Below are 27,474 nucleotides of genomic sequence, written 5' to 3'. Positions count from 1 at the left end.
GAGATGCAGTATGCAGTTCAATGGGGCTTTGGGAAAGAAGTCCCTCTCAGCACAAAGTGCATACCATCTTCCCCATTCAGACACTGGCGGATCTGCAGTGCTCACTGAACAAGATACCTGGCTGTCAGGTTAAAGTCTGCAGCATAAATTGAAGAGACGTGGGGCGAGAGCCATGACCGTGCTGTGACACATGGCAACAGAGCTAATTCGGGTTTTATGCTCTCTATTCATCCTGCTGGGCTTGGCAGTATGGCTGCTCATCCCTCCCTGTGCCATTTGGGGAAGGCCCTGTTGCGTGGCATGGTGCTCAGTGCATCCGGAGCAGCAGAACATAAGCACAGGGTTCCCTGTGCATGAGTAGGGTCAAGAGCCAGTAAGAACTGCTTGAGTGCATCCCACCTGCCCAGGAGGAACACTGAAAGCTGCTGGCATGTGGTCACATATGCCCTCAGGTGTTGGCATAGGGTGACTTTAATCAAAAAGGCCACCAAACTTTAGTGAAATCCAGGCTGCATCCCCTGGTGCTTGGAGACGTCTCTCAGAGACACTGACTTGTGTGGAAGCGGGTTGACCTGTACCCAGGTCCCATAGCCTGGGATCACATTTGGCTCTTTCAAGAGAATCAGAAGAGAAATTACTCCTGGACATGCCAGAAAGTTCACCAGAGGAATCAGGAGCTCCTGAGGTGCATACAGGGATGTCACCTGTGGATACAGTGTGGTGAAAAGGTGCAAGGAGAGCTGCCAGGGGCCACTAAGTGGTGGAAATGGGTAGGGGAAATCACAGATCTGAAGCACAACTTTGCTGCTGGCCATGCAAGGAGGAACCTGCTAGTTGCCATGCAGGGAAATAAAAATCCCCCTGCCAAATACATTTTTAAAAGAGCACTGCATTTTCAAGAACAGCACATCAGGCTATTGAAAAAGAATGCACCCAAAGGCACGTTTCCCAATCTTCCAGCGGTTGACTCAGCAACTGTAATATTTGTAATGTGATTTTCTTAGCCTTTTGGAATCCCCAGTGGCCCTCCCACCTCAAACCCAAATCGTAATTCCAAAGCTGCCTCTCTTCTTCACCTATAGGTGCTTGCATGAGGAATAAAACAGGTGGGTGTGAATCAAGAAGACCTGCATCCAGGCTTCATGCACACGAGTATTCACATATTTGGGGTGATGTGTGCAGAGAGTTGCTGTCATTATTTCTTATTTTTTAGTTTGGTGTTACTTAGCTGCTCAGTTAGGGACCAATACCTCTGCTCTCCCCATTGCATGGATGCAGTGAGCAGAGCATCCCTCCCATCACTGCATCCCTCCCACCACCACTTCTCTGCTGTGCTATGCTTGCGCTCCACCAAGGTGAGCCAGGAGGTAATTCCTCTTAGGAGGAGGAATACCAACAGTCTCGCTCCGCAAGAGTTAAAACCCATAAAACCGAGGCTTGTAGTTTTGTTTTCTTTCAATTTATACCCTTCACTTAAAGAATGGGGAGGGGGGGTAAAAGGAAGGAGGGGGAGAAAAAAGAAAGCCAGGTGACATATTCTAAGAGGGAGCACCGAAAACGTGTTAAGCACTTCAAAATCTCATATATTCAATCGGCCTCTGGCAAGACATCTGCCTAATGTTAGCGCTTAAATATCCTTTTCCATTTTACATGCATTCAAGTCTCATTTGAGCGAAATGAAACGGTATTATTAAAGGGAGATTTTGCACAAATGGCCTGAATTTGACATGTCAAGTTCAATGAGGCTGTTACATATGTAACACCGAGAAGGGCTCGGAGGCTGCCGCTCTTGAAACAGCGCCAGTGGCTCAGAAATGAAATTTGCATTCAGAGAGCCTGGCCGAGCCGTGCGGGGCTCAGCCGGGTGGTGCCCGCTGTGCTGGTGCTGCCCATGCCAAGGGCTGCCCCTGTGTCCCGGGGACAGCAAAAGCATTCCTGCAGCTTGGTGTGCAGCACCTCAGGTGGGTGGATGGGCAGCGCTTGGGTAGGTCTCCACTTCTCTCCTACTGCAGCTCCAGCCTGGAGGAATTCCCTTCCTTCTCTTCCACCGTTGCTGGAGCTCCAGCATGTGCTCCAGCAATGCCCCTGAAACCCCCAAAATGGAGACAACAGCGCAAGGCAGCCCTCAAATTGCTTTGCTACCAGCCTTTTCCCTTTCCATCTGGCCCCAGGGCAGCCTTGCATCTTGCTTGCACCCAATGCAACCCAATGGCCATTCTACCTTGGGGGATGTCACTCTGTGCAGCATCCCTGGAGCTGTGAGTCCCCAGTGCTGCAGGCACAGCAGGTAGGAGGGAATCTGCCTTCCTAACCCCTAGTGCTGGAAATTGATGATTTGGTTGCAAATCATTAAGGTTTATTAAAACTTAACAGCACGCACCACGATTGGCTACATCCTCTTTAAATCTAGAAAAAAAGGGCCCTTGGAAAGCAGCCCCTTGGTTCGCTTCTCCCCATCAGACTGATAAGTAACAGCTGCTCAGCCATTTCGGTAACGAGTCAGCATTGGCAGGGAGCAGCCAGGGCTGCCGGTGCCCGTCACGTTTATAGGCCTACATTTTATTTTTATGTTTATTGGGTTATTTGAGATCATTATTAGTTTCTCTCTCCTCTTGTTGATGTGTTCTTGCCCCCGGCGAGAGCTGGGGCAGCAGGAGAAGGGGCCACCTGAGGGATGGAGCCCAGCATCCCACCACCTTCATCCTGCCCATTGCTGCAGTGGGCAGCCTATCCCTGTGCTGAGTCACGGCCCGCAGCCTGGATTGAGCCTTATCTGTCACCAAGCGCAGAGTCGTTATTTAATAATTAATCAAGACCTCTGATTCTTTGCCACCGCCTGCATGGCCGAGCGGAGCGGGCGAGAGAAGCGAGGGCAAGCTGGGGAGAGCTGTCTTCTCTCTAACTGCTGCTGTTATTTAAACGAATAATGCCATTCTTTTTCATTTGTCAGCTGGCCCACAATGGCCCTTGTCACGCTTTATGATTTAGGGTTTCCTTTCCTTTCCCATTAAACGCCACCTTCCCATCACCGCCTCGCGCCAGCCGTCCTCCGCGCCTGGCTCGCGCTTTCAGTTTTGCTCTGATATTGGCCCAACTTCTTTGATGGGCTCCTCGGAGCGCTAATTGCTTCTGTTCATTTAAACCTGTTCACTAATTTGCAGTGGCCCTTTATTAAGTTGGATGCGGCCCAAATGACGCCATAAATTACGCTCGCGAGGGGAGCGGGTGGCGCGGGGGATAAATGGGCTCTTCCCTGCCCCCTCTTTCCCTGTGTGGTGCCAGGATCCAACATGATGCCGCGTGGGTGCTCCCTCGGACCTCTCTGCTTCTCCCCCTTCTGAGCATTTCTGGCTTGCTGCAAGGCAGAGCCCAGCCAAGCTGGGGCAGGTTCCTCCACGCTCCCCATAGCCATGGGAAGCCCCCTGCCCTGATGTGCACACATACATTGATACAGGAGCCCTCCCTTCTCTCCTACTACCTGGTGACGTAACTCAGCTTTTCACTGGTGGTATGATTCCTTTCCTCACCTTTTAGTGACCGGGGAATTAATTAATAATTGAAATAAACACGCTCTTTTCCAAGGCTGCTGAGTTTTATTAAGGCAGGGGCAGGGATCTGACAACCCTTGGCTGCAGCCATTTCCTAAATAACTGCTAGCAGTTAAAATGCAATTATTATTATTATTATTATTTTTAATAAAAGGAGGACTTGGCCATGCAGGGGAAAGCATCAGGAGCAGAAGGCAGCTCCCACCCTGCTCCATTGCAGGATGCACCCCAGATGTCACAGCACCCATGCAGCCAATATGGGGCCATGCTGCAAGTACCAGCTCTCGCTGTTTTTCTTTGCTTGCATGTCGTTTTCTCCTCTGCTATGGCTGGATGGGGCTCTGGGCAGCCTGATCTAGTGGTTGGCAATCCTGCCCATGGCAGGGAGTTTGGAACAAGATGATCTTTAAGGTCTCTTCCAACCTAAGCCATTCTATGATTCTATGATCACAGGCTGCTTACCTGATGTTCAGCTGGGTGAGCTTCTCCAGCTCCTGCTCCATGTGCTCCTGCAGCTCTCCAGGGCGTAGGAGAACCTGGCAGATGGGGCAGATGGGAGCCTGGCTGTCAAACAATGTCGCTTTCTTTTTGCCTGTGGGGAAGGAAAAGAGGGGATAAAGCTTTAGCTCCTGTGCAGCCTCAGTCCTGGAGCAGTGGCCAAAAGCAGCATTTCCTGCTCCGAGATCCATTTGGTTTGGGCACAGCTTTAGGGCAGATTTTATCATCCCTTCTGCTTCTAAGCAGCAGACACAGAGGGGACTGGCATGGTCTGGAATCCAGTTTTCTTCTGGAGTGCCCCCATTTCTCCCCAGTTCTCGTGCTCTTTCAGGCAGTTACTAGCTCTGTCCTGCAGATGGGCATGAGGGCATCCCAGTGACTTAGCAGGGGAAGGAACTAGCATTGAGAGTCGTGGTTAGTGGTCATAGTGGTGATGGTCAGCAGTTGGGCTAGGTGACCTTAGCAGTCTTTTCCTACCTTAATGACTCTGTGATTCTATGATTCTATGAGCAGTCCCATTTCTGGGCTGTTCCTCTGCAGCCTTGGCTTCCCCTGTTTCCAGAGCAGACAATGCAGCTCAGAGCCAAATGCCACAGCATTTCTCTCTGTTCTTAACTAATTTAGAAGAAGTATTTAAACTCTCTGTGATGTCCCTGAAGCTGGGGGTCAGGACCCCGAAGAGCAGAGCTGTTCGCCCCCAGATGCAGGCACGGCTGTCCCCTTCTTCATCCCCAACCACCACCCTCCTCGTCTCCAGCCCTGCCAGGTTTTCCCACTCCATAGCCAATTTCCTTCAGCTTGGAAACTTTATTACCTCCTCTGTAAGGAATATAGAGCGCTTATTTAACATAAAATAAAACTCGAAAGCAAACAATGAAGTTTCAATAAAAGGGGAAAGCTCAGGGGTGCCCGCACCCCTCTCCCAGCTGTATTAGCAACTCTGCTCATGAGAGGGCGTGCGGAGCCTGGCTCAGCTGTGGCAGAGGAACATGCTTTATAGCTGCCTGTTGTCATCCAACGCCGACCCTCCTGCTGGATTATTTATTTATGTATTAGACATGGATCAAATTGGTTAAATCCGAGTGAGAGGCAGTAATGCACAATAAAGCAGCCAGCACTGGATGTGAGGGGCTACGTGCAGCGTGGCCTTCCAATCAGAAGCCAAAAGGTGCCATTTTATGGCTCCTAACGATGGCAGAGCCCAGTTAAATGAATCCCCATTAAAGGAATAGACCTTCTTGAAGTATAAAACATTGGTGTGAGCAGCTTTACTGGGGCCCTGCTGCTCTCTGTAAGTGCCTGGTGCAGGCATTTAACGAGAGGAAGAGTGTGAGATGAGTTGGAGTCACCTTGGCTCATCCTTGCCTTCCAGCAGGACATAGTGCACGTGCCTGGCAGAGCCCTCTCCTTTGGCCTCCCTACAGAGGGAAACTGAGGCACAGTACAGAGCTCAGTGACATGGACCTTCCCCTGCCTCTCCAGCACCTCTGTCCATTGGGAGCTCTCCCACATGCAGGCCCAAGAGGAAAAGCCCAAGTTGGACTTGAGTTGCTCCCAAGGCACATCCCTTGGCTCTGCATCCCTAATGCCTGCTGGAGAAGGGAGGATGAAACATGCTGCTGTGCAGCTGGTGCATCTCCCTCTCTTCAATAATGCCCAGAAATCACCAAATCCAAACAAGCAGCTCCTGCTGACCCTTGCGGGAAAGGTCGGCATTTCAGTAATTCCACCTTCCTGCTGGAGCTTTTCCACTTTTGTGTAGCAGGGGCTGAAATAGCCCAGGAGCGTCCCCGACCACCTGCTATTTATAACCCCAGCTTCACAGCAAAACAATGGAGCTGTCTGAGCCTCCTTCCCAAAATAAACAGGCAGCCTTTGAGTGGACGGGAAATCCTGCTGGATTCCCGCTGCGGTGTGTGCAGATGGATAGGGAAGTGGCTGCCCTCTGTCCTCCTACCCTGAATCCATACTCCCTGTCCCAGCCACCACCACAGGGCCCTCCCATCCTCCCCTACCACCCACAGTTTGCACTGGTGGGATGGGGATGCTCTTAGAGTTTGACCTGCAGGTGTCTGTGGTATTCTCTTGCGTGTTTGCTGTGAGATGGTGGACAGTCCTGGAGCACAGTGGCAGTGGTAGGAGGCGCCTTGGATAGGGATGTGCAGCCAGGATTCCACTTGGGAACCTGCTGCTGGACTCCTGCTTACTGTTTAGGGATCTTTGGTGGGCAAGTGTTCCTAAGCAGATGATTTCAGATTTCAACATCTGGGTTAACTGGGGGGGGGATCTCAGACTATAGGAAGGACCTTCACTGCATTCTACTGCAGGAGAAATAAGCATCAATGGCCTTCTCTACCACCTACACAAATGATATTGCAATGGCTCTGTGTCATGTCAGCTGTCACCCTGCATCTGCTTGGTGTTGTGACAGCAAGGCAAGGTCCTTTGACTCCAGCAAGTGTGGGAGGCTGGAGCTCAGGCTACAGGAAGGGCTTCAAGAGGGGCAGGAGATCTGGGCTCTGGCCATGCAGCCAAGACCCTGACACACAGCCTGCCACATTCGTGCTTAAAGCGGGAGACAGAGGAGCCCCGGCTCCTGGCTCAAGGGTTGACAGCTGCACTTTAGCAGGCGCTAGGCTAAGTAACAATGACAGCAGAGGGGAGGGGATGGCTCCATGCCAGCAGGACACCTACACAACCCATCTCAGCTCTGCCCCATGGCCCCACACTCGCTCATGCTGCCCATCCCATGGCACCCTGCTCCATGCTGGTGGTGCTGGGTGGTGGAATGGCAATCTGGAGTGTTCAGGTTTCAGTTGTCAGTGCAGAGACAGAGGGAGATGTGAACACTCCGTGCATCACTCTCTGGTGCTGGGCATCCTGATATTCAGGAACAGCCAAGGACACTGTGTTGTGCGTGCAGCTGGACCAGAGGGCATCTGACCGTGGTGAAATGAAAGATGCAGGCCCCAAGCTGCCTGCTCCAGCAGCAAGTGCTCCCTGCCCTGCCCTGTGCCAAGACTTCTCCTGGGAGACCCTGAATGGCTCTTTTCAGGTTTCTCTTTTTGGCAGCTGTGTTTTTGTTTTCCTGCCCCTCTCTCTCCCCACCGCTCTCTGGTTCCACATGTTTACCCTCCCCGGCTCTGCTGCACTCCCCCCGCCAAGCCCCTGCTTGCCAGTGCCAGAGAGATGAAAAGGCAGATCTGCAGCTCCTGCTGCTTGCACAGTCTCCTGGGCTCCGTGGAAATGTTGAAATCCAAGTGTTGAAACCAAATATTTCCTGCTCCTAAAGCCGAACGCCTGACGTGCAGACGCACCCCTGCGTGGAGGAATTTCTGCATGGGTTCCATCAGAGGGCATTTGTGTGTGAATGGCTCCCAGCCTTGGCAGAGGACAAACAGACCCTAGATCAGGAGATGCTCATGGGGACGCACTTGCTGTTGAGGATATGCTTTGTCTTCCACTAAGGCCCTTCCCTAGGCCACCTGCCTACGTCCCAGAGCATCTTCTCACTGCCCTGTCCTTCCTCATGGGCATCTAAAACTTTCCCATTTCCTGCCTTGCCCCCAGGAGCACCAGACCTGTCCTCCCAACTTTTCATTTCCCGATATCTCAGACTGTTTTCCACTTGTCTGAGTCCACAGCTCTCCTTCCTTGGAGACGCCTCTCTCCATTTCATCCTCCCATTTTCTCTCTCCCTCTTAACCACTCCACCATTTAACACCCATCACAGCTGGTTGATCTGAAACCCTCCTGAATAGCAATGACCCCGCGCTGGGGCCCCGCACACTGCTCTGGGGCCATGTAGGAGCCAGGTGGGTGGTAATGGAAGTGCTGACACAGGCTTCTTGACAGCCCCACTGCTATAATAATCCCTCCTGGCTCCCCCTCTGCTCAGCTTCCATGGCGATTATTTTCCATTCCATGATGGGCCGGCTGTTATTTGTGTACTGATAGCACATATCTCGTGTGACAAGCTTCCTTTCCTTCCAGCTCAAAAAACAATAATTCAAAGAAAGCCCCGTATTAGCTTGGAAATAGCCAAAAGCCTGCTCCTCTCCGGTGAGCCTGCATGGCATCCGATGGCATGACAGCAAGTGGCGGTGAAGGGGAAGATGACAGCAGTGGTGATGAAGGTGGGGGTGGATTGGGTCAGCAAAGAGCACCGGTGACAGCAACAGAGTGGCTTTGGGAGGAAAAATGACTTGGTCATATAGGGAGGGAGCATGGGGAGAACTGCGCATCTCCTTGCCACACAGGAGTCACCTCTCTGAGCCATACCAGGTACCTGGGTTTTTTGGACAGCACATGGCATGGGACCATTCCTGCCATGAACTCCAGAGAGAAGGACAGGGGTTTGTGCGGAGGAAATAGGAGAACACAGATGGACAGAGAGACCCCATGAGCAAACGGGGTGCAGCACAGAGCCAAACAGCCCCTGAAGGGTCTGATCCCTGGTAAGGGGCTGGGCAGCCGAGCAGCTTAGCAAATACACCTGCTTCTCCCGAGGCTAAGCAAAAATCTAAGGCAGGATCCAAGGCTGAAAACTTGCTGAAATATTGATTTCCTTCTGAAGAAAAGAGAGGCTATTGCAGCTGTGAGCTGGACACTGCAACGCTGCACAGCGCTGCTGCCAGACACTTGGTGGGAGCTGTTCCATGTGACACCGCAGGGATGGCCCTTGGAAGGGAGGCACAGTCCTGTCCTCGTGGGCACCGTGCTTCTGGGGGGCTCCTGGGGACATCCCCAGAATCCCAGGATTCCACCCCAAAAGCCACCTCCCCCCTGGATGCTCGTCTGCTGGGAACGTGGCTGCCCACCGCGGGATGGAGAAAGATGGATGGAGCCGGGCAATAATTTAAGAAACTGAGTGAGTCTGTACATCCAATCACTTTACAAATCAGGGGAAAAGGAGAGAGGAGGAAAGGAAGGAGGGGGGGGAGAAGTGAAAAGGCCGCGCAGGGAAATGCATCACAATTACTGTCTCAGCTCTAATGAGGAGCCTGTCATGAGGCTGTCATCCTGCGGAAAGCCACCTACTCAGAAAGATTCAATAAAAAAGTAGCAGAGAGATAAAAAAGAGATATATTTCAGCCCTTGCTAATATTCTTTTCATTTGTCCCAGCACAAAATAAGATACTGCACTTAACCGGCTCGGTTAAAATGAAAAGCGGGGGGGGGGCGGGAAGGGAGCAGCATTGATCAATACCACTAAAAGCCGGGAGACACGGTGATGGAGTGCAATTTTTTTGTCTGTGCTGAAGCATAGCAGAGGCCCGGGCGGGGTAATTTATGATTCACACGCATGCTGGCTAACTAGAGGCTGACAAGACAATGAATCCTCGATGAGAGGAGCGCAGGCCACCTCGAGCTGGGAAGGGAGATTGTGACAGGGACTCGGGAGGGTGAGAGCAAGAGGAGGGCTGGGGACAGCCCCGTTACTCTGGAGATGGATGGAATGAGGGCAACAGGGCGCAGTAGCAGAGAGTTGGTCCCTTCTGCACACCGGAAATCCTGACGGGTGATGCCATCCCTGGCGGCAGGCTGGTGACATCCTGCTGGCCATTTGGTACAAGGGGCACTTGTTGTCCCTCACACACTGAGCTGGGGTGGCTGCTGGTTTGGTAGGATGAGATGAAGAGGAAGAGCTGTTCCACTGCATTGCTAAAGTGTGCCTCAATAATCCGTGCTTCACAGTGGTTCTCAGGATGGAAAGACCTGGAGAAAAGAGCTATCTTCTGCTGATGAAAAGTGATGGTGGGAAACGGAAAAGGTGGGAGTTTTGCAGGGACATCCCAGTGTACGGCTGGGAGCCCACAGATGATCTGAGAAGTGCTATCCAAGGCAGTGTTTAGGGTCTGCTCCATGCCCTGATTGCTTCCGATGTACCAAAATCAGAGCACAGCCATGAGCAGGAGCACCTCTGTGTCCTCGTTGAAGGAGCTGGGAGCACCCCTAGGGACACCAGCAATCTGCAAGTGGGACCCTCACTGTTGGCAGTGACAGAGGAGCCCTGGGACAGCCCCAGCCTCTTGGTGACATGCGGCACCTAGCTCAGTTATACCCACAGCACATGCAGCTCCCATGCCCTTGGCTTGGAGGGCAGCCAGTTGGTTGGGAATGCGCCAATATGCCCGCAATTTGAAGAGACAACGATGGGGCAGAGATTTTCCCTGCCTCCCACCCACTCCCTCCCCCCAGCTTGCAGCTCCTCTCCTCCCTCGGGGGTGTGTGGGGCACACATCGAAAACACAGATATTGAACTGTCAAAACTATTTCCTACAAGAAAATAGATTCATCAGCTTGCAGCACGCAGGGTCATTGCCACATTTTCCCCTCGCGCCAGCACCTGCACATGCCGGCGCATACCCAATGCCTCTTCGCAGCACCGGCACTTTAGCTTGTAGCTCAGGGCCCTTAAGTGACTTTGAGAAATGGATAATCGATTATAATTCCACGGGCCTCTCTGCAGATTTATCCGGAGAATGTATAAAAGCCAGGGCTTGGGAGAAGCGGGTCCTTCTGGCCAACATGTCAATTGCCTGCACTCTCCGTGCCCGGCTCGGAAAATCGCATCCCAAGCACGACTCTGTTTAATCCATCAGTACACAATCAATGCACTCTGTAATCAACTCTTGATCACTTAATTTTACACATGTTGGCTGAATCCCTTTGTTTAATCACTAGATCAGGCCACCTTGTTGTGCAGCCCCCTCCTGGCTCAGCCCTCCCCATCGGCACTGCTGCCCTAAGCCCTCCATTCACCTTGAGCAAGAGCCTGGTGAGTAGAGAGAGGCACTGGAGGAGGGAGGATGCAAATGGAGAGAGCAGGAAAAAAGCTCCAGAGAGAAAGGAAATGTTTTCCCTCTGTCATCCTAGAGCTTGTCCCACCCGTACAAAGAACACTGCCACTGGGATTTGGAGAAGAGCCGCATGTCCTGGCTACAAGGGGACGGCACCCACTGCATGACTCCCATCCATATCCCCAGCACCCTCCCACCCCATCATTATTTTGACTGTTTGAGCAGCTGAGGCCATTATCAGCAGTGCTTCTTGATCTTTCCCTCCCAGAGGCATCCTTGGGAACATCGCTTCCATCTCACCGGGGTTCATCTTCCTTTTTATGGCAAGAGCACGACCCTGGGGTTGCAGATGCTTGCGAGGTGGCTTGCTGGCGTTTTAGTGTGATTTGTGTCACCCGCCCGATGCCACCTCACCCTTGGCACTGGGGTCGGCATCCAGGGGATGCTCATAGGTGGAGATGTCTAATGGCATGACATTGAAATGCATTGGGGTTCGCATGCGTTCATCTCACCCTTCTGCCGAATAACCCTTTCCAGGAAGAGTTTGTCATGTTTTAACTGTTTGCTGAGAACCTGAGGGCTCAGAGATCAGGAAAACACCGTTCTAATGCCACACATTGCACTCGCCGTACCTGAGCACATCATCCCTAATCCACAGCTCTAAAGAGGCTTTGATGCTGCCTCTAATTTGGCACGTGGAGCGGCCGCTGCTCACGCTTGCTTGCAGGAATAAATGATGGGATACGCTTGAACAAGAGGGATCTGTGAGCGCAATTGCCAGGGGAGCGTGCAAATGTTGTCTTTGCACAGGAAATGTGCACCAAGCCGCGTGCTGACACTGAGAGGCCGGGTGTAGGACAAAGCCGGCGCATATGTTTAAAGAGAATTCCAGTTGCTATCCTATAGCAAATAGTCTTCAAAGAGCCCCTGGAGCTCTCAGCTTCTCAGCGTGGAAAGGGGAGTTTGTACAAGATGAAACACAAATAAATAGTTTACCATACAAAAGATATCCCAGGCAAAGAGTGAGATGCAAGTTTTTAGATCTCACATTAGCCAGCTGTGGTTTTATTGGTCCCCAAGTAAAAGCTGTAAATAAAACACAAACCTAACCTGCATATTGTCAAACTGCATTTAAAAAAAGACAACACTTAATGGCACTTGAGAGCATCAAGGGTTGAAATAGTGCACAGTGCCTCACGAGACAGCCCACGGAGCTGTGAGTGAAGTGGGAATACCAGAGTTGGGCAAGTGGACCAAAGTGGCAGGGGTCAGTGGGAAACCAGAGCATCTTCTCCTCTCCTTTCTGTGCCAAGCTCTGCCCAACCTCTGCAGCTCTCAGGTCTTTAAACCTTGAATTATGATGACAAGTGGACACCAAAACCACCCATCTGGCTCTGGGCTCCTTGAGATTCCCAGAATTCTGTCCCCTTCCAATGAACAAGTCAGTCTGTCCTCTGAGCTCTTGTCCATAGGATCAAGGTTCCATCACACCACAGCTCTTCCCCACTGTCACCCACGTGCCAACGCAGGCAGTGGTACTGTCACATCCCTTCTACTATTTTCAGGTGGAGGGAAGGAAATAAGGAGAAAAAACGAAAACAACAACAACAAAAAACAACTTGCCAAGGACTAATTAATATTTAATTTACTGCAAAATGTACTTATTATTCCCAAGTAATTGGCCGCCTGCACAGCTGTGGCCGCTAATGAATAGAGGGGGAACAAGATGCGGGGCTGGAGGCCGGGGGGAGCACAGGGGTGGTGTTGTCTTTGATCAGACTGAACCGCTGCCTTTAATGTGCATAATAAGAAAACTTAAACAGCTTTGGTGTTGTTTTTTTTTAAGATCTAAAAACAGCCATGATGCTACTAATGGATCGCGCTTAGCTTATTGCACTGTAATCGCCCTATTATCGCTGCAACTTTAACGAGGGGAAAAAAGGACTTTGGAAGATGGCATTTGCAAATAGGTTGTTGAATAACGTTGCTGCTAAACACGGAAAACAGGCGAGCCCAGTTATTGCAATTCCTTGCATAGACTGTCAATGCCCGACTAAGGCACCTAGCATCCCCATCTCTATTGCTCCTTTTTGCTCTGTGATTGAACTATTGGCTCATTTAACTCTGAGGACGGAAAATATTTTTTTTAGTTGCTAATAGAAGTGGCCCAATGTGGATTTCAGCTCAGCTTATCCTGCAGAGGGAGTTAATTTCACCCCAGTGTTCAGTGCTTAAGTGGGATTGAAGTGGCGTGTGAGCCTTGTGCCGACCCTTCTGCATGAGGTGACATTCACACTGAGAGTGTCCCCTCCCTGGGGAGTGGTGCACAGTGTGAGGCTGGGAAATGGCATTTCCCACGTGCAGGGGATGGGGCTGTCATGGGAAAATGTCCCTTGGCCACAGGTGGGGACCTACCCCCATTGGTTTCATGGTGGTCACTGTAGCCATCCCATTTCCCCATGCTGCCTCAAGCATTCCACTGCTCTTCCCGCTCCCCGACCCTCATTCACTGCTCAGCAGTGGATGTTTTTGATGGCCCCAACACCTCAGGCTGTGATCCCATCTTATTTGGGTACGTGGACGGTGTGCCGGCCAGCCCAGACTTTGGCACCACCGCGCCTCACCGCATCCAAGCCCGGAGACATGTTGGCATGCTGCCGGCCCCTGACTAAAGCAAACAGCCAGCCAGACGTGTCCTGGGGGCAAAGACAACACCATGCAGGGACACCGAGAGGTGAGAGCAGCCCAGGGAAGGGCCAGGGGTGGAGAGCAGTGGTGGTGTCTCCTCCAGAACAGCCCTGAGCCTCCTCTCCCGTCCTCCCCAAATAAAAACCCGGCCTAAGCCCAAGCAAAATAAATAAATAAATAAATAAAGTCAAAATACGCCACCCCAGGGAATTTAAAACTCTGACCAAATAGGCACTATTGATGTAGAAATATAAACGCGGCGGTGGCTCCGTGGGCCCTAAAGCTGAGCTGCAAAGTGGATTGTTGGGTTCGATTTGTCAAACTCAGAGGCTGGCAAGTTTGGGCAGCTCTGCCGATGGTGTTTTATGGAACCTTTCAGGAACCCTCAATAAAAAATGTATTAGATTAGTAATTTGAGTCCCAAATGACCAATTTGAAATGATTGCTTTCTTATGATTTTTCTGAAAGTGCCTGTTTCGTGAGAAATTGCTTGAAAAATCAGAGGGAGTTTGTAGAGACAATTGTAACAGCACACACGAGGGCTGGTTGCAGTGGATTAGGGGAACACTCATTTAACGAGGAAGGAAAAAGCTCTATTTTTTGCATCTTTCCTCCTTCCTTGGCTTCAGTATTACCATAAGAAGGGCTGATGGTGAAATACTTGGGAAGGAAGGGAGGTTTGATGCCAAAATGACCTCCTGAGGTCCCTTTCAACCTCAATTATCTTGTGGCTCCTCAACTTTCTGATCGTCTCCCTCGCTGCCTTCTGGTTTCTGCACTTTGAGGGCTCTGCTCACAGCACACATCAGCTCTCTGCCCTGCCTGCAGGCGTGAAGCATGCCGTTCCTATTTATTTAAACGAAAGCCAAGATTCTTATATCACTGCTTGACTGCAGAGGCTGAAACTTTAGGAGAAAAAACCCTGAGAGCCTTGTGATAAACTTGTGAAAATTGGCAGTGCTGAGAGTGAACCACCCTGGAATACCGCTACCTGGAAGGCATTAAGGAATTACAGAGTGCAGCCTAATGGGGAGCGCTCATGTGGGCCAGGCTGCTTGGGAAAGACAAAGAGTTTGCAGAAGAATGAGTAGCAGAACCCATCAGCTTGATCGCTAACCAAAAAATCCTGAGATGACTGAAATATCTGTACCCTGATCCCCTTTAATTGCTCCTGTTTAAACAGGCCATTCTTTAAGACGGGAAAATACAAAGTCAGTAGGGTTTGCGTAAATGGCAATTTGCAAAAAGGATAAGGTGACACTTCTGACATGAACACTGAACAAAAAATTAATATTTTGTCTCTTTAATAAATGGGTATTTGCAGGAGAGAATCCATTATAAAAGGAGAGCTAGTGCGAGGTTCTTCAAGCTGTTTCCATCAATTGCTATAAGATTTATATGTAAATATGTTAATGGTACTATTAATAATTTAATGGGGGCATGGCAAGCTGTGTTTACATAATAAATATGATTAAGTGTTTCCCTCGAATGAAGTTGCAGGAGTGTCACACTACCCCAGGTTATTACCAACGAGGCTTTGCTGTGCTCTCCCCAGCGCTGGCAGGAAGCGCGATGCTGCGCTCCCTTCCTTGTGCCAAAAAGCTCCCACTGTTGCTGCAGAGCGAGCAGCAGAGATTTGCTGACGTGCATGGGTGATGCTTCCCCCAATTTTATTTCTTACAAGGGCGGATGAACGCCCTCCACTTGAATGAAATCGTTCAAGATTTACTTGAGTGTAATTGAGAATAAAATCTGGTCGGAGATAATTAAGTTGCTGAATATGCTTACCGCTCCTTAAATCCACTGCTCACAGAGCAGGACTGGGAGAATAACAGTCGGTAGGAATAGAGCAATTTATGGGCAAAGCAGGCAGGCTGCTCCACTGGGCTCCAAGACCCCATGGCATGCTCCTGCTTGGCTTTGTCCACCTGGGGCTGTGGGATCCTGCCCACACCCGAGCTGGAGGGAGCTATGAGGAAGAAAAAGCCATGGATTTCATAGAGCTGGTATTAAAACCTCCCAGGGCTGCGGTGCTGGTTGGCACCCCTTTGTCTCTCCTTGTCCCCAAACTGTCCTGCCTACTGACAGCAAAAGGCTCTAGCGTGGGATGGAAGGGGTTAAATTAACTGCAGTGCAAGGCCAATCGCACTGAGGTGTCAAACTATAATTTTATATTAGGGCCTGTAATAGTTACTAGAGTTTTACTACAATAACTACATGTCCAAGCAGAGTTTAATGAGAAAATCTATAGTTTTGCTATGGTATTTTCTCTTAGTTTGCATAATTCCCTGAATGCAACCCAGTAAAGCTTTTGACCCGAGATAATAAAAAGGTGATAAAAATGGGCTGTAAAACCCAGCATATACATACATACATACATATATATATTAAACAGCCACCACAAAATTATGGGTAATTTCCACAAGATGAGATGAAACAACAAAACCTCATTGGACACACCACCCCATGCACTGCAGATGGCATCCGCATGGGCGTCTCTTATGCCAACAGAGCCTTCCCCATGGAGGATATGGGGCTGAGACCCCAGGGTCCTGCTCCCATATTCTGACCATGTTTAACCCAAGAGCTAAAGTGGGCTTTAGTGTAAGGACCCAGCACTCTTCATGCAGGGAAGGAGAAAGATCCTTAGTTGCAAGGCATGAGGGAAGGACACATGAAATCATCCCCCCCTCTCCGCATTTCCTTCTCTGCCCTGCAGCTGCTCACAAGGATCTTTTTGGATTGTAAATGCAGCTGTAACTTTCACTATAAAACTCAACCTCTTCTCTCTGCTTGAGCCATCCAGGAGGGCACAGTGTGGTGCTTGGGGCTGAGCCTTAAGGGACTTCCATGGCTACCAATGGGAACTGTGGATGAGCTGTGCGTGGATGGATCTCCCCAAGACACAGTGCTATGTGTCCCTGCTCACTGTGGTTGGTCCAGATGACCTTGGTCACTTCCAACTGAAACCATTCTATGATTCTATGATTCTATTCATTCTGTGGTTCTGTCCTTTCGGTGATTCTGTGAGTCTATGATTCTATGATTCTCTGGCTTTCAGGTGAGGAGGAAAAGTTCCTCATGAAGCCCCAATCCCAAGGAGCCAAGCAATGTTGGGACACCATTGAGAGTATCAAGTGTGCATGGAGATTTTGGTATGCAACAGCAGTTTTGCTTTGGATTCTGCATTACCATGAAGATGAGATGCTCTGCCCATCCTCACCTGGAGCTGTGGCCCACGGTGAGCCAGGCACTGGGCACGGTCCCATGGTTCCCCCGTCCCCCCGTTGAGCTCCCAGCTTTCTGTCACCCTGCCAGCTCCAGGCTGTCCCTCTCCCATTCCCCCATCAATCACCCACAACGGGGATGATGTGTTAATGTTTTTCCTATAGACAGACACATTATGTTTCCACACTGCCTCTGCACACGCCGTGTTTACGCCCCTTCTCCCTCCGGGGAGTAAATCAAGCAAATTGATGCGAGCCATGATTAATTGTGTATCTCGGACCAATCTTTTACCGAGTCCCTCACACGGGCAGGTTGGTCCCCCCCTCTTCCTCCCCGACAAACCGGGGAAAGGAGCCTGTGCTCGGCTCGCTCCCTCTCGTGCAGTTTGACGGATAGACCCTGCCCGGGACGCGGCGAGATAAATTTGAAAGGCCTGCGCCGGGCTGTCAGTGTTAAAGATGATGAATGTGGGAGGTGAGGCGGGAGGGACCCGCCGAGCTCGGCGTAATGGATAGGGCTCCTCGGGAATGGATGCTCGGCCGGTGATTCCGCGTTAATCTCAGGGCTCTGCCGAGGTGCTGCCGACTGATAACAAGGAAATAGGAATGACAACAATTTTTAGCTGAGAGATTCTTCACAAAAATGCCAGCACGCTGGAGGTCTGACAGGCCCTGATTGAACAGGAGTGGGGCGGGGGGGCCGCCAACACCTCTCTGCTAACATGCAAAAGATGGATCATTTCATTCCCCCGCCTGACCATCTACATTTATTATCATTTCCCTTAATTCTGCCTCGCTTAGATACCTGTCAGCACCACTTCCCTCCCCAGGGCCGGCTGACGGGCGTGGGATGCAGGGGCACCAACACTGTTGGTGTTGGAGACCGCCAGCCTGGGCAGACAGACAGGCAGATGGCTGGGACAGACTGCCGCCGCATGGCATGGCACTGGAGGTTGAGGCGGCCATGCGATGGGGGGAACTGGAGCTGTCCTCAGCACCACACCCAGCATGGCCTCCAGACCCCTCGGATGCCTCCCCAGGCCCCCGTCCCATCCCACAGCCCCTCTGCCCCTTCCTGCTGCAGACAGCACCGTTCTCTAATGACCCCAATCATACAACTATTTGCTGGCCACACATAAACGCTTCCACTCCACCCCCTCCTCACCCCTGACTGCCATCGCCGTATTAAAAAGCAACCCGCTGCTGGGAATACATTAGTGACTCGCAGCAGATCCTTCTTTGCAAGGATAATTACAAAAAATAGAGGGACAATAACTATTAATATTTTATTGCAGTATTTAATGAGCTAAAGCAAATCGCCTTGCACTCCACTGGAACGACATGCTTTGTCATTCTTACGTTCCTTCCATCATTCTCCCCCGCTCCCCATCTGAGAAGCCCTCCCTGCTTTCACGTCCTGCTCACTCATTGCAATTTATATTTCTTCTAAGCTGCCTTTCTCCATCTCGAAAACGACCTTGCTGGGTCTTGTCCCACAGCTTTGCTGTTGGAATGACTCCTGTGGAAGGATCAAGCCTTTCTCTTAGTAGAGCTACTTCTCACCTTAGATCTTTGCTGTCTCCTCATGGGGAAGCTGAGGCTTTCTTCCCTCAGGCAGACATCGATGTATCAACATCTGCTTTGTATTTCCCTAAATTACTCACTTCCTGCTTTTTGATTAATCTTCTGATACAGGGGAAATACCATGCAAGTAGTTGCATGGCTTTCTACATATCTGAACTCATGGCAGTGACAGGTATATCGTCAGACCTGATGATCTTAGTTGCTTTTCCCAACCATAATGATTTCATGATTCTATGAATTTTGGATCATTTCATCTCTCATCATGGTCAGACATCCTTCCCTATCCACTGCAGCAAGGTGCCACAGAGCTAGAGAGGGCACCACACCAGGGCTTGCAGAGCTGTGCCTCTCTCAGCATGAACAGTGGGTGTTGTAGATGTGCACCCAGTGGACTTGGCTGCATACATGCTGGAGTCAGTCAGCCTTCAAGAATGCAAGTGGCCTTTAAAGAATCCAATCCAAACAGGCTTGAAATGAGATGATTTCATCTTAAAAGGATATTGTGAGGTAAAATAGAAGTTGAAGATATTACTGGCATGGTGACCTTTACCTGTGAAAGCAAGAGTAACAGTATCTTTCTCTGAAAAATTCCAAAAATATCACAGGGATACACCCTTACGTGTAAGTAGATGTGTAATGCTCGCATTCCCCAGCAGCATCCACCCAAACCACTCATGATTGGCTCCGACTGAGCATTAAAAGAGGGATGAAGCTGAGCAGCATCACCGTCCAAAGGGAGCAAAACATGGGAAGCAGCAGCATCACTGCTAACACTGCACTGAAACTGCACCGGTGGGTCTCCATCATGCCAACACCATCCAGAAAACAGGCCAGGAGGGCTCAGGCTGCTTCCTGCCTCCTTGTGCCCCAGGGCAGGGATATGGAATGCAGGCGGCAGCGTCCTCGTGCTCCAGGAATAAATAACGCTGCCCCAGCCTCCGCGCGCCGAGTGGAGATTTAATGTGCTGACAGCCCGCATTTTTTACCTTTAGTCAATATAAGAAAGGCCCCAAGACTATGATTCCCAACATCTGGATTCCATCAATATGTGATCTGTCATGATGTATCGGCATCCCCCCCTCTCTCCAGATTGAGCAATGCGGCTGGTTTTATTAATACGTCAAATACATTATCCGTGTAATACACTTGTCTGCCTCTGCCCTCCCGCTGCTCCTGCACAGCAGATTTGAATGTATGATGAATCAGTTTGCATTACACGTCTGTACGTCATAATTTGTCAGGATTAATAGAACTGTGTGGGTGGGGGGGGGGGGAGCCGGAGGGAGAGCGTCATGTGTGTTTAGTGCGGAGATGTCTGTATCACTTATTTATCTCTGCTCAGGCCTCTTGGTTCCCGGAAAACAGCAAGCACAGCACGTCTGGGAATTGCTGGGCAGCTGGACCACTGCTACGCACAGCCCTGCTAAGGGTGGCTGCAGGGATAAGGGGAAGGATGCGGTGTTGCGATGCGGTACTGGGATGCAGTTCTTGGGATTTGATACTGGGATGCACTAGTGGGATGCAGTAGCAGTACATGGAACAGGCTGCCCCGGGGAGATGGTGGGGTCATGGTCCCTGGAGGTATCCAAGAACTGTGGAGATGCGGCACTGAGGGACGTGGTCAGTGGGCACGGTGGGGATGAGTTGGGGCTGGACTGGGTGAGCTTAGAGATCTTTTCTAATCTTCATGATTCTATGACACAGGGCATGCTCTGGTACCTCTGGGCTTTCCCATCCACATGGACAGGTCCATGCCTGCTGTGGCCAGCACCACAACAGACACAGCATTTCCTCCTGGCTCTGCTGGAGCATTGGTACCCTGCTCTGAAGCAAGGCTCTTTGCCTCAGCTTCCCTGCATGTATCACTAACCTGTGCCCTGAATGCTGACCCCTGCATGATGTGTCGGAAGCCATTTATTTGCTTTTTGAAAATGGACTAATGCACTGATGGGGAGGAGACGCAGGGGTCTGTTTGTAACCATGACTGTACACAGAGGCATTGGTGCCAGGAAGAGAAAGGAAGAGACCAGAGCCATGCTCCTACCCCAAAACTGGGGGCTTATCACGGCCCTGTGGCCACTTCCCCTCAGCACACAGAGATCTGTTTGCATCTCTGCAGCTGGACTTTGCTTTGCCCCTGTAAAACACCCATTCCAGCTATAAATGTTATTTACAGTACGTTACAAAGGATTTAGTGAGACCCATAAAGACCACAGAACAGAATGAATAGCGCCATTGCTCTCCAGCAACTCCTGCATGCCGGTTCCACCTACTGCCACTCACCTGTGCCCAGAGCCATGGGGCATAGCCTGGTAGTACTGCCACAAAGGGGATGGGAAAAGCAGCCTGCAGCAGGCACGCAGCATCCCTGTTGTGCTCTGTATCATCATCCCATGTGGGCTAGAGTGAAGATCAGCGACATTCATGGTGCTATCATTGCTTGGCTTGCAACAAAGCCCATCCACATGGATGCCACTGTCCCTAAGCAGGGATGCAGCAGGTCCATCCCCTGCTACCCAGGAGGACATGACATCACAGTCCCTTAATGGGCAGCAGCTCCGGTGCTTTCATAACAGCTCCCAGAAACAATTGCACATTTACAACCAAGCGAGCGCGCTTGGCACGCTGAGCTCGTTCCCCTTCCAAGGCTTAATTTGATTTTGACATATTGGCTTGAGATTAAAGGGCTCTCGTAAAAAAAAAAAAAAAAAAAAAAAAAAAAGAAAAAAAACGAAAAAAAACACCAAAAAACCCAAACACACGCATGCATCTAGCCCCCCCACTGCCCCTTTTTCAGGGCTCAAGCAAAAGTGCTAACATTGTAATATTTTAAGTAGAGAAAATCCAAGTGTGCTTTACCCCCCGCTGGCTCTTATGCTGGGCTTATAAAAATTAAGTGGAAACCTACACAGCTGTAGGCTATAAATCCTTTGTCGCTAAGGCAGCCAGGCCTTGTACCTGCCTTCAAAAAGAAAAAGTGAAAGGCAAAGCCCTGAAGCTAGGGATGTGCAGGGCTGTTGGGTGGGAACAGCCACTGCATGTTGGGGATGTCCCCAATGGCGATCCAAAGCCATGGAGTGGGGACAGCGCCCAACAGGGAGGAGATGGGAAGGGGATGGAGCACGGGAGAGCACGGCCAGGCAGTAAGAGCCCTCTCGGCTGAAGATCAATTAGCATCAATTACTGACTTCATTTAATTGTCGTAGAAGATGAATTTGTCATTTTTAGTCTGGAATTAATGGGAGACCTTCAACTTTCCCTTGGCAGCCCTAGCAGGTCACTGCGTATTTTTCCTCCTTTTGCAGCTGAGGGGACGGCTTGTCCGCATCCATCTGTCCATGTCTGTCCGTCCATCCCACATCCAGATCTGTTGTTTTCTTTTTTTTTATTTTTCCTCTCACTTTCCACTTTTTCTCCCTTTTCCTCTTTTCAGCCAGAAATTAATTTTGCAGCCGAGGGCCGCCAAGTGTTTACATTTTCCCCAGCAAACAGGCGACAGTAAACAATGAACGCTCGCAGATGAAATTGAATTTATAACTGCATTATGGGGCCAGATAACACCCTAAAATAATACAACGATAAGGAAATTCGATTTGATTGCTGCCGTGAATCGGCTCAGGCCTATCTGCAGCCGGGGCCTCCCGTAATAATTTTAAATTGGGTTTGTAAACCTTATTTGTCCTTAAATATTTCTGCCATTTTTCATTGCTGAGGATGGATCTGTGGGTGTAAGGCGATGCAGATCCCAGAGAGCTGAGCGGGCGCTGGGGCCAGCAGTGACAGCCGCTCATCCTATCCATCACCGCGTCGACAGGCAGGGAGGAATCTCGGGCAGAAATTGAGTTTGTCTCACAGGGGACAATTGAACAAATTAATAGACCATTAGCCAAGCGGTGACCTGAGAAACGAGGGTGCTTGGGCTCCCTCCAGGTTTGGAATGGCTACAGAGGAGGGAGGTGATGGAAATCCTGCGATGCCAGTGTTTGGGCCCATCACAGGTTGGGAGATATGGCACATGGGTGGCCGTGCTCTACGTCCTTCACAGCTTGGCATGGAGTCACCCAAAAAGGGCTGTGATGGGTTTGTGGCATGCAGAGTGCACAGCGGTGGGGAGGGATGCTGCTGAGGCTTGGGAGAGCAACTGGATGGCAAGGGGACAGCAAAGGTGATCTCTGATGATAATTCATAAAAGTTGGAAGAGACCCCCGGTGCGACGGGCTCCTTCCCACAATGCAGGATGCTCATTGGTGAGAGGGCTGAGCAGCCCTGAGCCCCAGTGGGGACAATCCTACGGCAGATGCAGTCCTCTGCCTCCGAGGGGCAGCCATGTGCCCCCCTGCATCCCTTCCCTACGACTTTTCTGAGTCCCACCTGGATCATCACCATTCATTATCCAAATGACTATATTTATTAAGTCCCCTGCCAAGGCATTGAAGCATGGTCTGTGACAGAGATTAAAACCAGAATAAAGCACCAATACAATATTTTTTTAAGCAGAAACAAACAAACAAACCCTAACTCCACCATATACAGGCAGAACTACGCAGGCCATGGCAACAGTGCAGAATTCTTCAAGGCCCCAACCCAAATCAGAAAATCATTAAGGTTGGAAAGATCACTAAAACCATCTAGTCCAGGTAACAGCCTATGCCTGTGACTGCTCTAGTCCATGTCCTCAGTACCACACCTCCACAGTGCTTGAACACCTTCAGGGATGCAAACTGGACCCCAGTGGCTTTTGGGGGTGATGACACACAGACAGCATCCCCAAACACTGACACTACCATTTCCCAAAGGATTATTTAAGCCCAGGGAATGAAGTACACACTGAGGGAGCACGGGGTTTCCTTTGTCTCCTCCAGAGATAATCAGGTGCAGATAGGACGGATATTCTGTACAAACATCCACTCGCTTCCACTCACCGGTTAAATTTTTTTCTGAGAGCCGTAAGGGTTTCAATTACCGGATTCTGGGATTTAGTGCCCAGGGCTTTTTGGTGTGCGTGAGATTTATTAGAAGGTTTAGTATCAGCGGAGGATTCACGCATTTACTCCCAGGAGCCCGGCTTCCGTTCACAGACCCTAAATCAAGAGCCAAGATGGGCTATTGTCACTGACGACATTAGCATGGTTAACGCACGCGGGGATGATTAATAGCCATATGCACACAGCCCCCCTCCTCCCTGAGCTCTGCCCCACACTTCTGCCCCTTGCTGCCACCCTGGGGCTCAGCACCAGCCCCAACATTACTGCTAGTGTTTCATCACTTCGGGGTGGGCAGTGAGCTTTTCCTCAAAGTATGGTTTTCGGAAGCCCCAATCAGAAGGGCAGACGCACTCAAACGTTGGAAAAACAGGGAGAAAACTTATTATTCTAAGTGAAAACCCAACCTTTCTCTGTGGGATCTGCATGCCCTGGCAGCACCACACTCCTCTTTCCCCAAGGAACCCAGAGGTCAAAGCCAGTGTTGGAGAGCAAAGCAGCTCCTGCATTGCCCTCGTCCAAGCTCAGCTCCCGGAGATACACCACCACGCTCCTAACAAGTGAGATCCTGATGGCTTTTGTCCTTTTTCCAATACTGTGTTACTTACATTCCTTCTTTTTTAATTAAAACAGCCCCAGCTGATTTTACAAGCTTGCCGCTGCTTCTCTCCCAGTCTCTGTGTCTCTCATATGCTTGAGTGCTAGTATTAATTATTAGAGCCAATTTACTGTTTATACTCTGATGTTTTAACTAATTACCACTAATGGCAGACACCAGTGGGCAATCAACTTCATTTAGTTCCCAGTGAAAACCACTCATTACCATCTGAGAGAGCGAAGGAGAGTGCGTGGGAGGGATAAATAAAGGCAGAGCAAGCTTGGGGATGCCTGAACTATATGGAGATGGGTGTTTCCTCTGCTATAGAGGAACAATGGGCTGAGTGGGGGTCCCCAGCAGCTAGGTCCCTTTGGTGGGAGCAGCTTGGGGCTGAGCAAGAGGGACTGAGCTCCCCAAGCACCTGACCCAAACGTGGGGCAGATCTCCAACCAACTCCATTCTCCTGCAGTGTTTGGGGTGAGGGGCTGTGTGTCTCCCAGCCCTTATGCAGGAGCTGCTGGGGATGGAGGGCCCTTCCCAGGGGACAGATGTGTCTCTAATGAGCTGCCAGCTCGTTACCAGTAGTGGGAGTCCTGCTCTCACAAAAGGGACTGCAGTGTTTTAGGAGTAGAGATGTCACTGATGTAATTTTGTTACAGCATCCCTATTCTATCTTAGCTAGGAATACTAAAACAGGCACCCAAGCCCAGCCACAGGGATGGGTCAGGGTACCGCCTCTTCAAAGAGAGCGCCAGCCTCTCTTTTCCCCCTTTCATTCTCTGACCTGCTCTATCAAAATCTTCCCTTTGGAAGGGAGCTGGGGGCTGCAGACCCTCTCTGCAGTGTGGGGACGCAGCCGCCTGTCTTGTGGGAAGGAGTTATAACTATGCACACATCTGAAATGTAATTGCTGTCAGCTCTCTCCATTCTTGCAGCACGAGGCCTTTAATCTCTCCCACCAGACCCATCGGCCCTGATATTGCAGCTCCAGAAAGGCTGGTTTTATGTACTTTAACCCTGCGACCTTTACAAATCCCATCATTCCAATCAATACGTCTCATTAGCGTTAGGTAAATGTATGGGATGGATGGGGAGCTGCGCTGGGAGGAGCCCATGGAGACGGGTAGAAAGTACTGCTGCTGACCGCTCCCTGGGGCAGCCCATCCCCAAAATATCCTGCTCCATGCACCCTTCCCTCCAGACGCACACCTTGGTCCAACTAGTGCAGGGCATGCAGCAAAGTCCCTGCCAAGCCAACAGTGGAGTTGAGAGCCTGAGCTGTTAACTGGACCAAGCTGTTGAAGTCATTTTTTCTCCCTCCTTGGGAAGCAGACACATGTTTTACAGCTTTCCACTATGTCGGCTAAATGGAAACATGCGGGGCCTGTGGCAGGTGATGGGAAAAAAATGCGGGGTGTGCTGCAGGGCCGCCTGTGATGCTGCAGTGGGGGGAGAGAGAAAGGAGCGGGGCAAAGGGACAATCTCCGGCCCTTCCCACGAAGGGAAGTCTCAATCCACAGTGACACCTGCTGAAGACCTTACCAGCAAGGCAATGCTGAGCCACCCCAAACTCATGGGACGTGGGTCAGCCAAGAGTGCTGCAAAGACAGGATGGGGCCAGCGCTGCCCTCAGGATCTCGTGGCAATTAGCTGGGGATCAGTGCCTCAGCCTGCGGGGCTGTAAATGCCATCACTACCCATAAAACCACCCTGCTCTCCCCCGGATCCTGCTGGAACACTTGACTCATGCGACCCATGGGATCCCTGGGGCAGCCCTGTCTGCTATCACTGCAGCGTGCTGGAGTGCGAGGTGCCCTCCTGCCGCAGGGGCTCCTCCCGAGGTGCCATCTGGAGTCGGGGCTGGTTTCCCAGCTCCGCTATCCCCATCTGCAGAGCCGGTTGGTTACTGCAGCAGTGTCCCAGCAGCACGTACAGCCGGAGCGGTCAGCTTAATGCCGAGCCCAAAGTGTGCTCATGTGTACAGATCTACTGCTGGCAGAGCCAGAAGAGCAAGGGCTAAAAATACGGGCAAGCTCTGATATTTCACGTTAGCTCTGTTTAATGAAAGCATTTCCGAGAGATTTAAACTTAGAGCTGGGACAGATGCACCTCTCACCGGAGCTGAGTTAGTCTCCACGCCATGGATAGGGGTATGCGACACCCCTGCATTGCCCATATGCATCACACATGGTGCATGGACACCCATGGGCTCCCCACTGCCCAGCACTGCTTTCCCACCTCCGTCTGCCCTGTTTGTTACTTCAGCCGAGTCTCAGCTTGTTGGCAAGCACTGAACTCCGCAGCTGCAAGAAAACCATTTAACCACTAAGCTCCCCTTAGCTTTAGCAAGATGACTGTGCGGCATGGGATCTTAGCACAGCACCCAGCAGGAGGCAGAGGGAAAGAAGCACTAATAAATCCTGCATCAGGCCAATTTCACTCGCCCTGACAGGGTGCTCTTCCTGGAATTAAATGGCCAAAACCCTGAGGCGCCTCTGTGGGGCAGCACCCCAACCATCATCTCCCCGAGGCTGATCAACCGTGCAACCTGCATCCAGAACCACAGCTTCAGAGCTGCCCAGCAGCTGGAAACAAGTGTGGTGGAAGACAGATTGCAGATAGATGAGAGATTGGTGGGCCTGGAGATGTAGGGGATTGCAGCACTGTTAGATTTTATCTGTGTCTCTGTACGGACGGATGACCTTGGGATCCCAATCAACAGTTGTTAATAAAATATAGGGGACAAGTATGAGGGGTTAAATGCAAAGCTTGTCTGCTGGCTCGGTAGGAATGGCACTGCTGCTCAGCACATCCATCAGGGCACTGGGATGCTGCTGTTGCCTGCACCCTTTGCCTTATCCACTGGAAAAGGTGCTTTTGGGCTCTGATGGGAACAAAGGCCCCAGCTCTGGTCGAGAGCCCATTTGCTCCTGTATCTCCAGATGCCAGCACAGCTATGAGAACTGCATGCCCAAGTTGTTTCTGAACAGCTGGGGGAGATGGGGCAGAGGCTGTGGAGGTGGGAGCAGGAAGGAGTGGAGGTGGGAGCACCCTGTCCCTGGTGAGAACTGTCAGCTCTCTGGGTTGCCCTTCTGCATGTGCCTCCACCCTGAGCATGGCCTGGGCATGCAGGACCTATTCCTTTAGTCCTGTATTTCTGCTGCCACCCTTGCCATCAGGAACTTTTTTATTCGTAAGGAGCTGGGAAGGACCTGGGGCAGTCCCAAAGCTGGGACTCCATCTCCTGCTGTGCCCATCTCCTCCTCACCCCCAGCCACGCTGAGATCTGGCTCCCGCTCAGCCCAGCATTTTGGTCCCAGCCATTACAATGACAACAGTGATAAGAGATTCGTATCACAGCACTCAACATTGATTTGAAGCTGAGCCCCTTCCCTGCACTCCTCCTCGTGGCTGCGGGAGCAGTGAGCAGCAGGGCAGCACGCTCAGCAGCGGGGCTTTGGAGACTAGGGCTCTCTGACATCTCCGGATTCACAGCACATCTGCAAAGGGACCTCAGCCACCAGTGGGGAAACTGAGGCAGGGGTG

The 27,474-nt window shown here is 50.9% G+C and overlaps 1 protein-coding gene across 4 annotated transcripts in view; it reads right to left on the bottom strand.

Annotated features, from left to right (window-relative positions):
• RNF220 (ring finger protein 220) overlaps positions 1-27,474 on the bottom strand; it is a 159,921-nt gene that overhangs the window by 64,450 nt on the left and 67,997 nt on the right. For all 4 annotated transcript variants that reach the window (XM_042873202.1, XM_042873204.1, XM_042873203.1 and 1 more), the window contains one exon: positions 4,011-4,140. In XM_042873202.1, the coding sequence (XP_042729136.1) occupies positions 4,011-4,140 (130 nt within the window). The remainder of the gene's footprint in view (positions 1-4,010; positions 4,141-27,474) is intronic.

This window comes from Lagopus leucura, unplaced genomic scaffold (assembly GCF_019238085.1).
Source record: "Lagopus leucura isolate 7727_CA_CO unplaced genomic scaffold, USGS_WTPT01 Super-Scaffold_100009, whole genome shotgun sequence".
NCBI lineage: Eukaryota > Metazoa > Chordata > Aves > Galliformes > Phasianidae > Lagopus > Lagopus leucura.
Note: the sequence above shows the minus strand (reverse complement) of the source record. Positions and strands in the feature narration are given on the sequence as shown.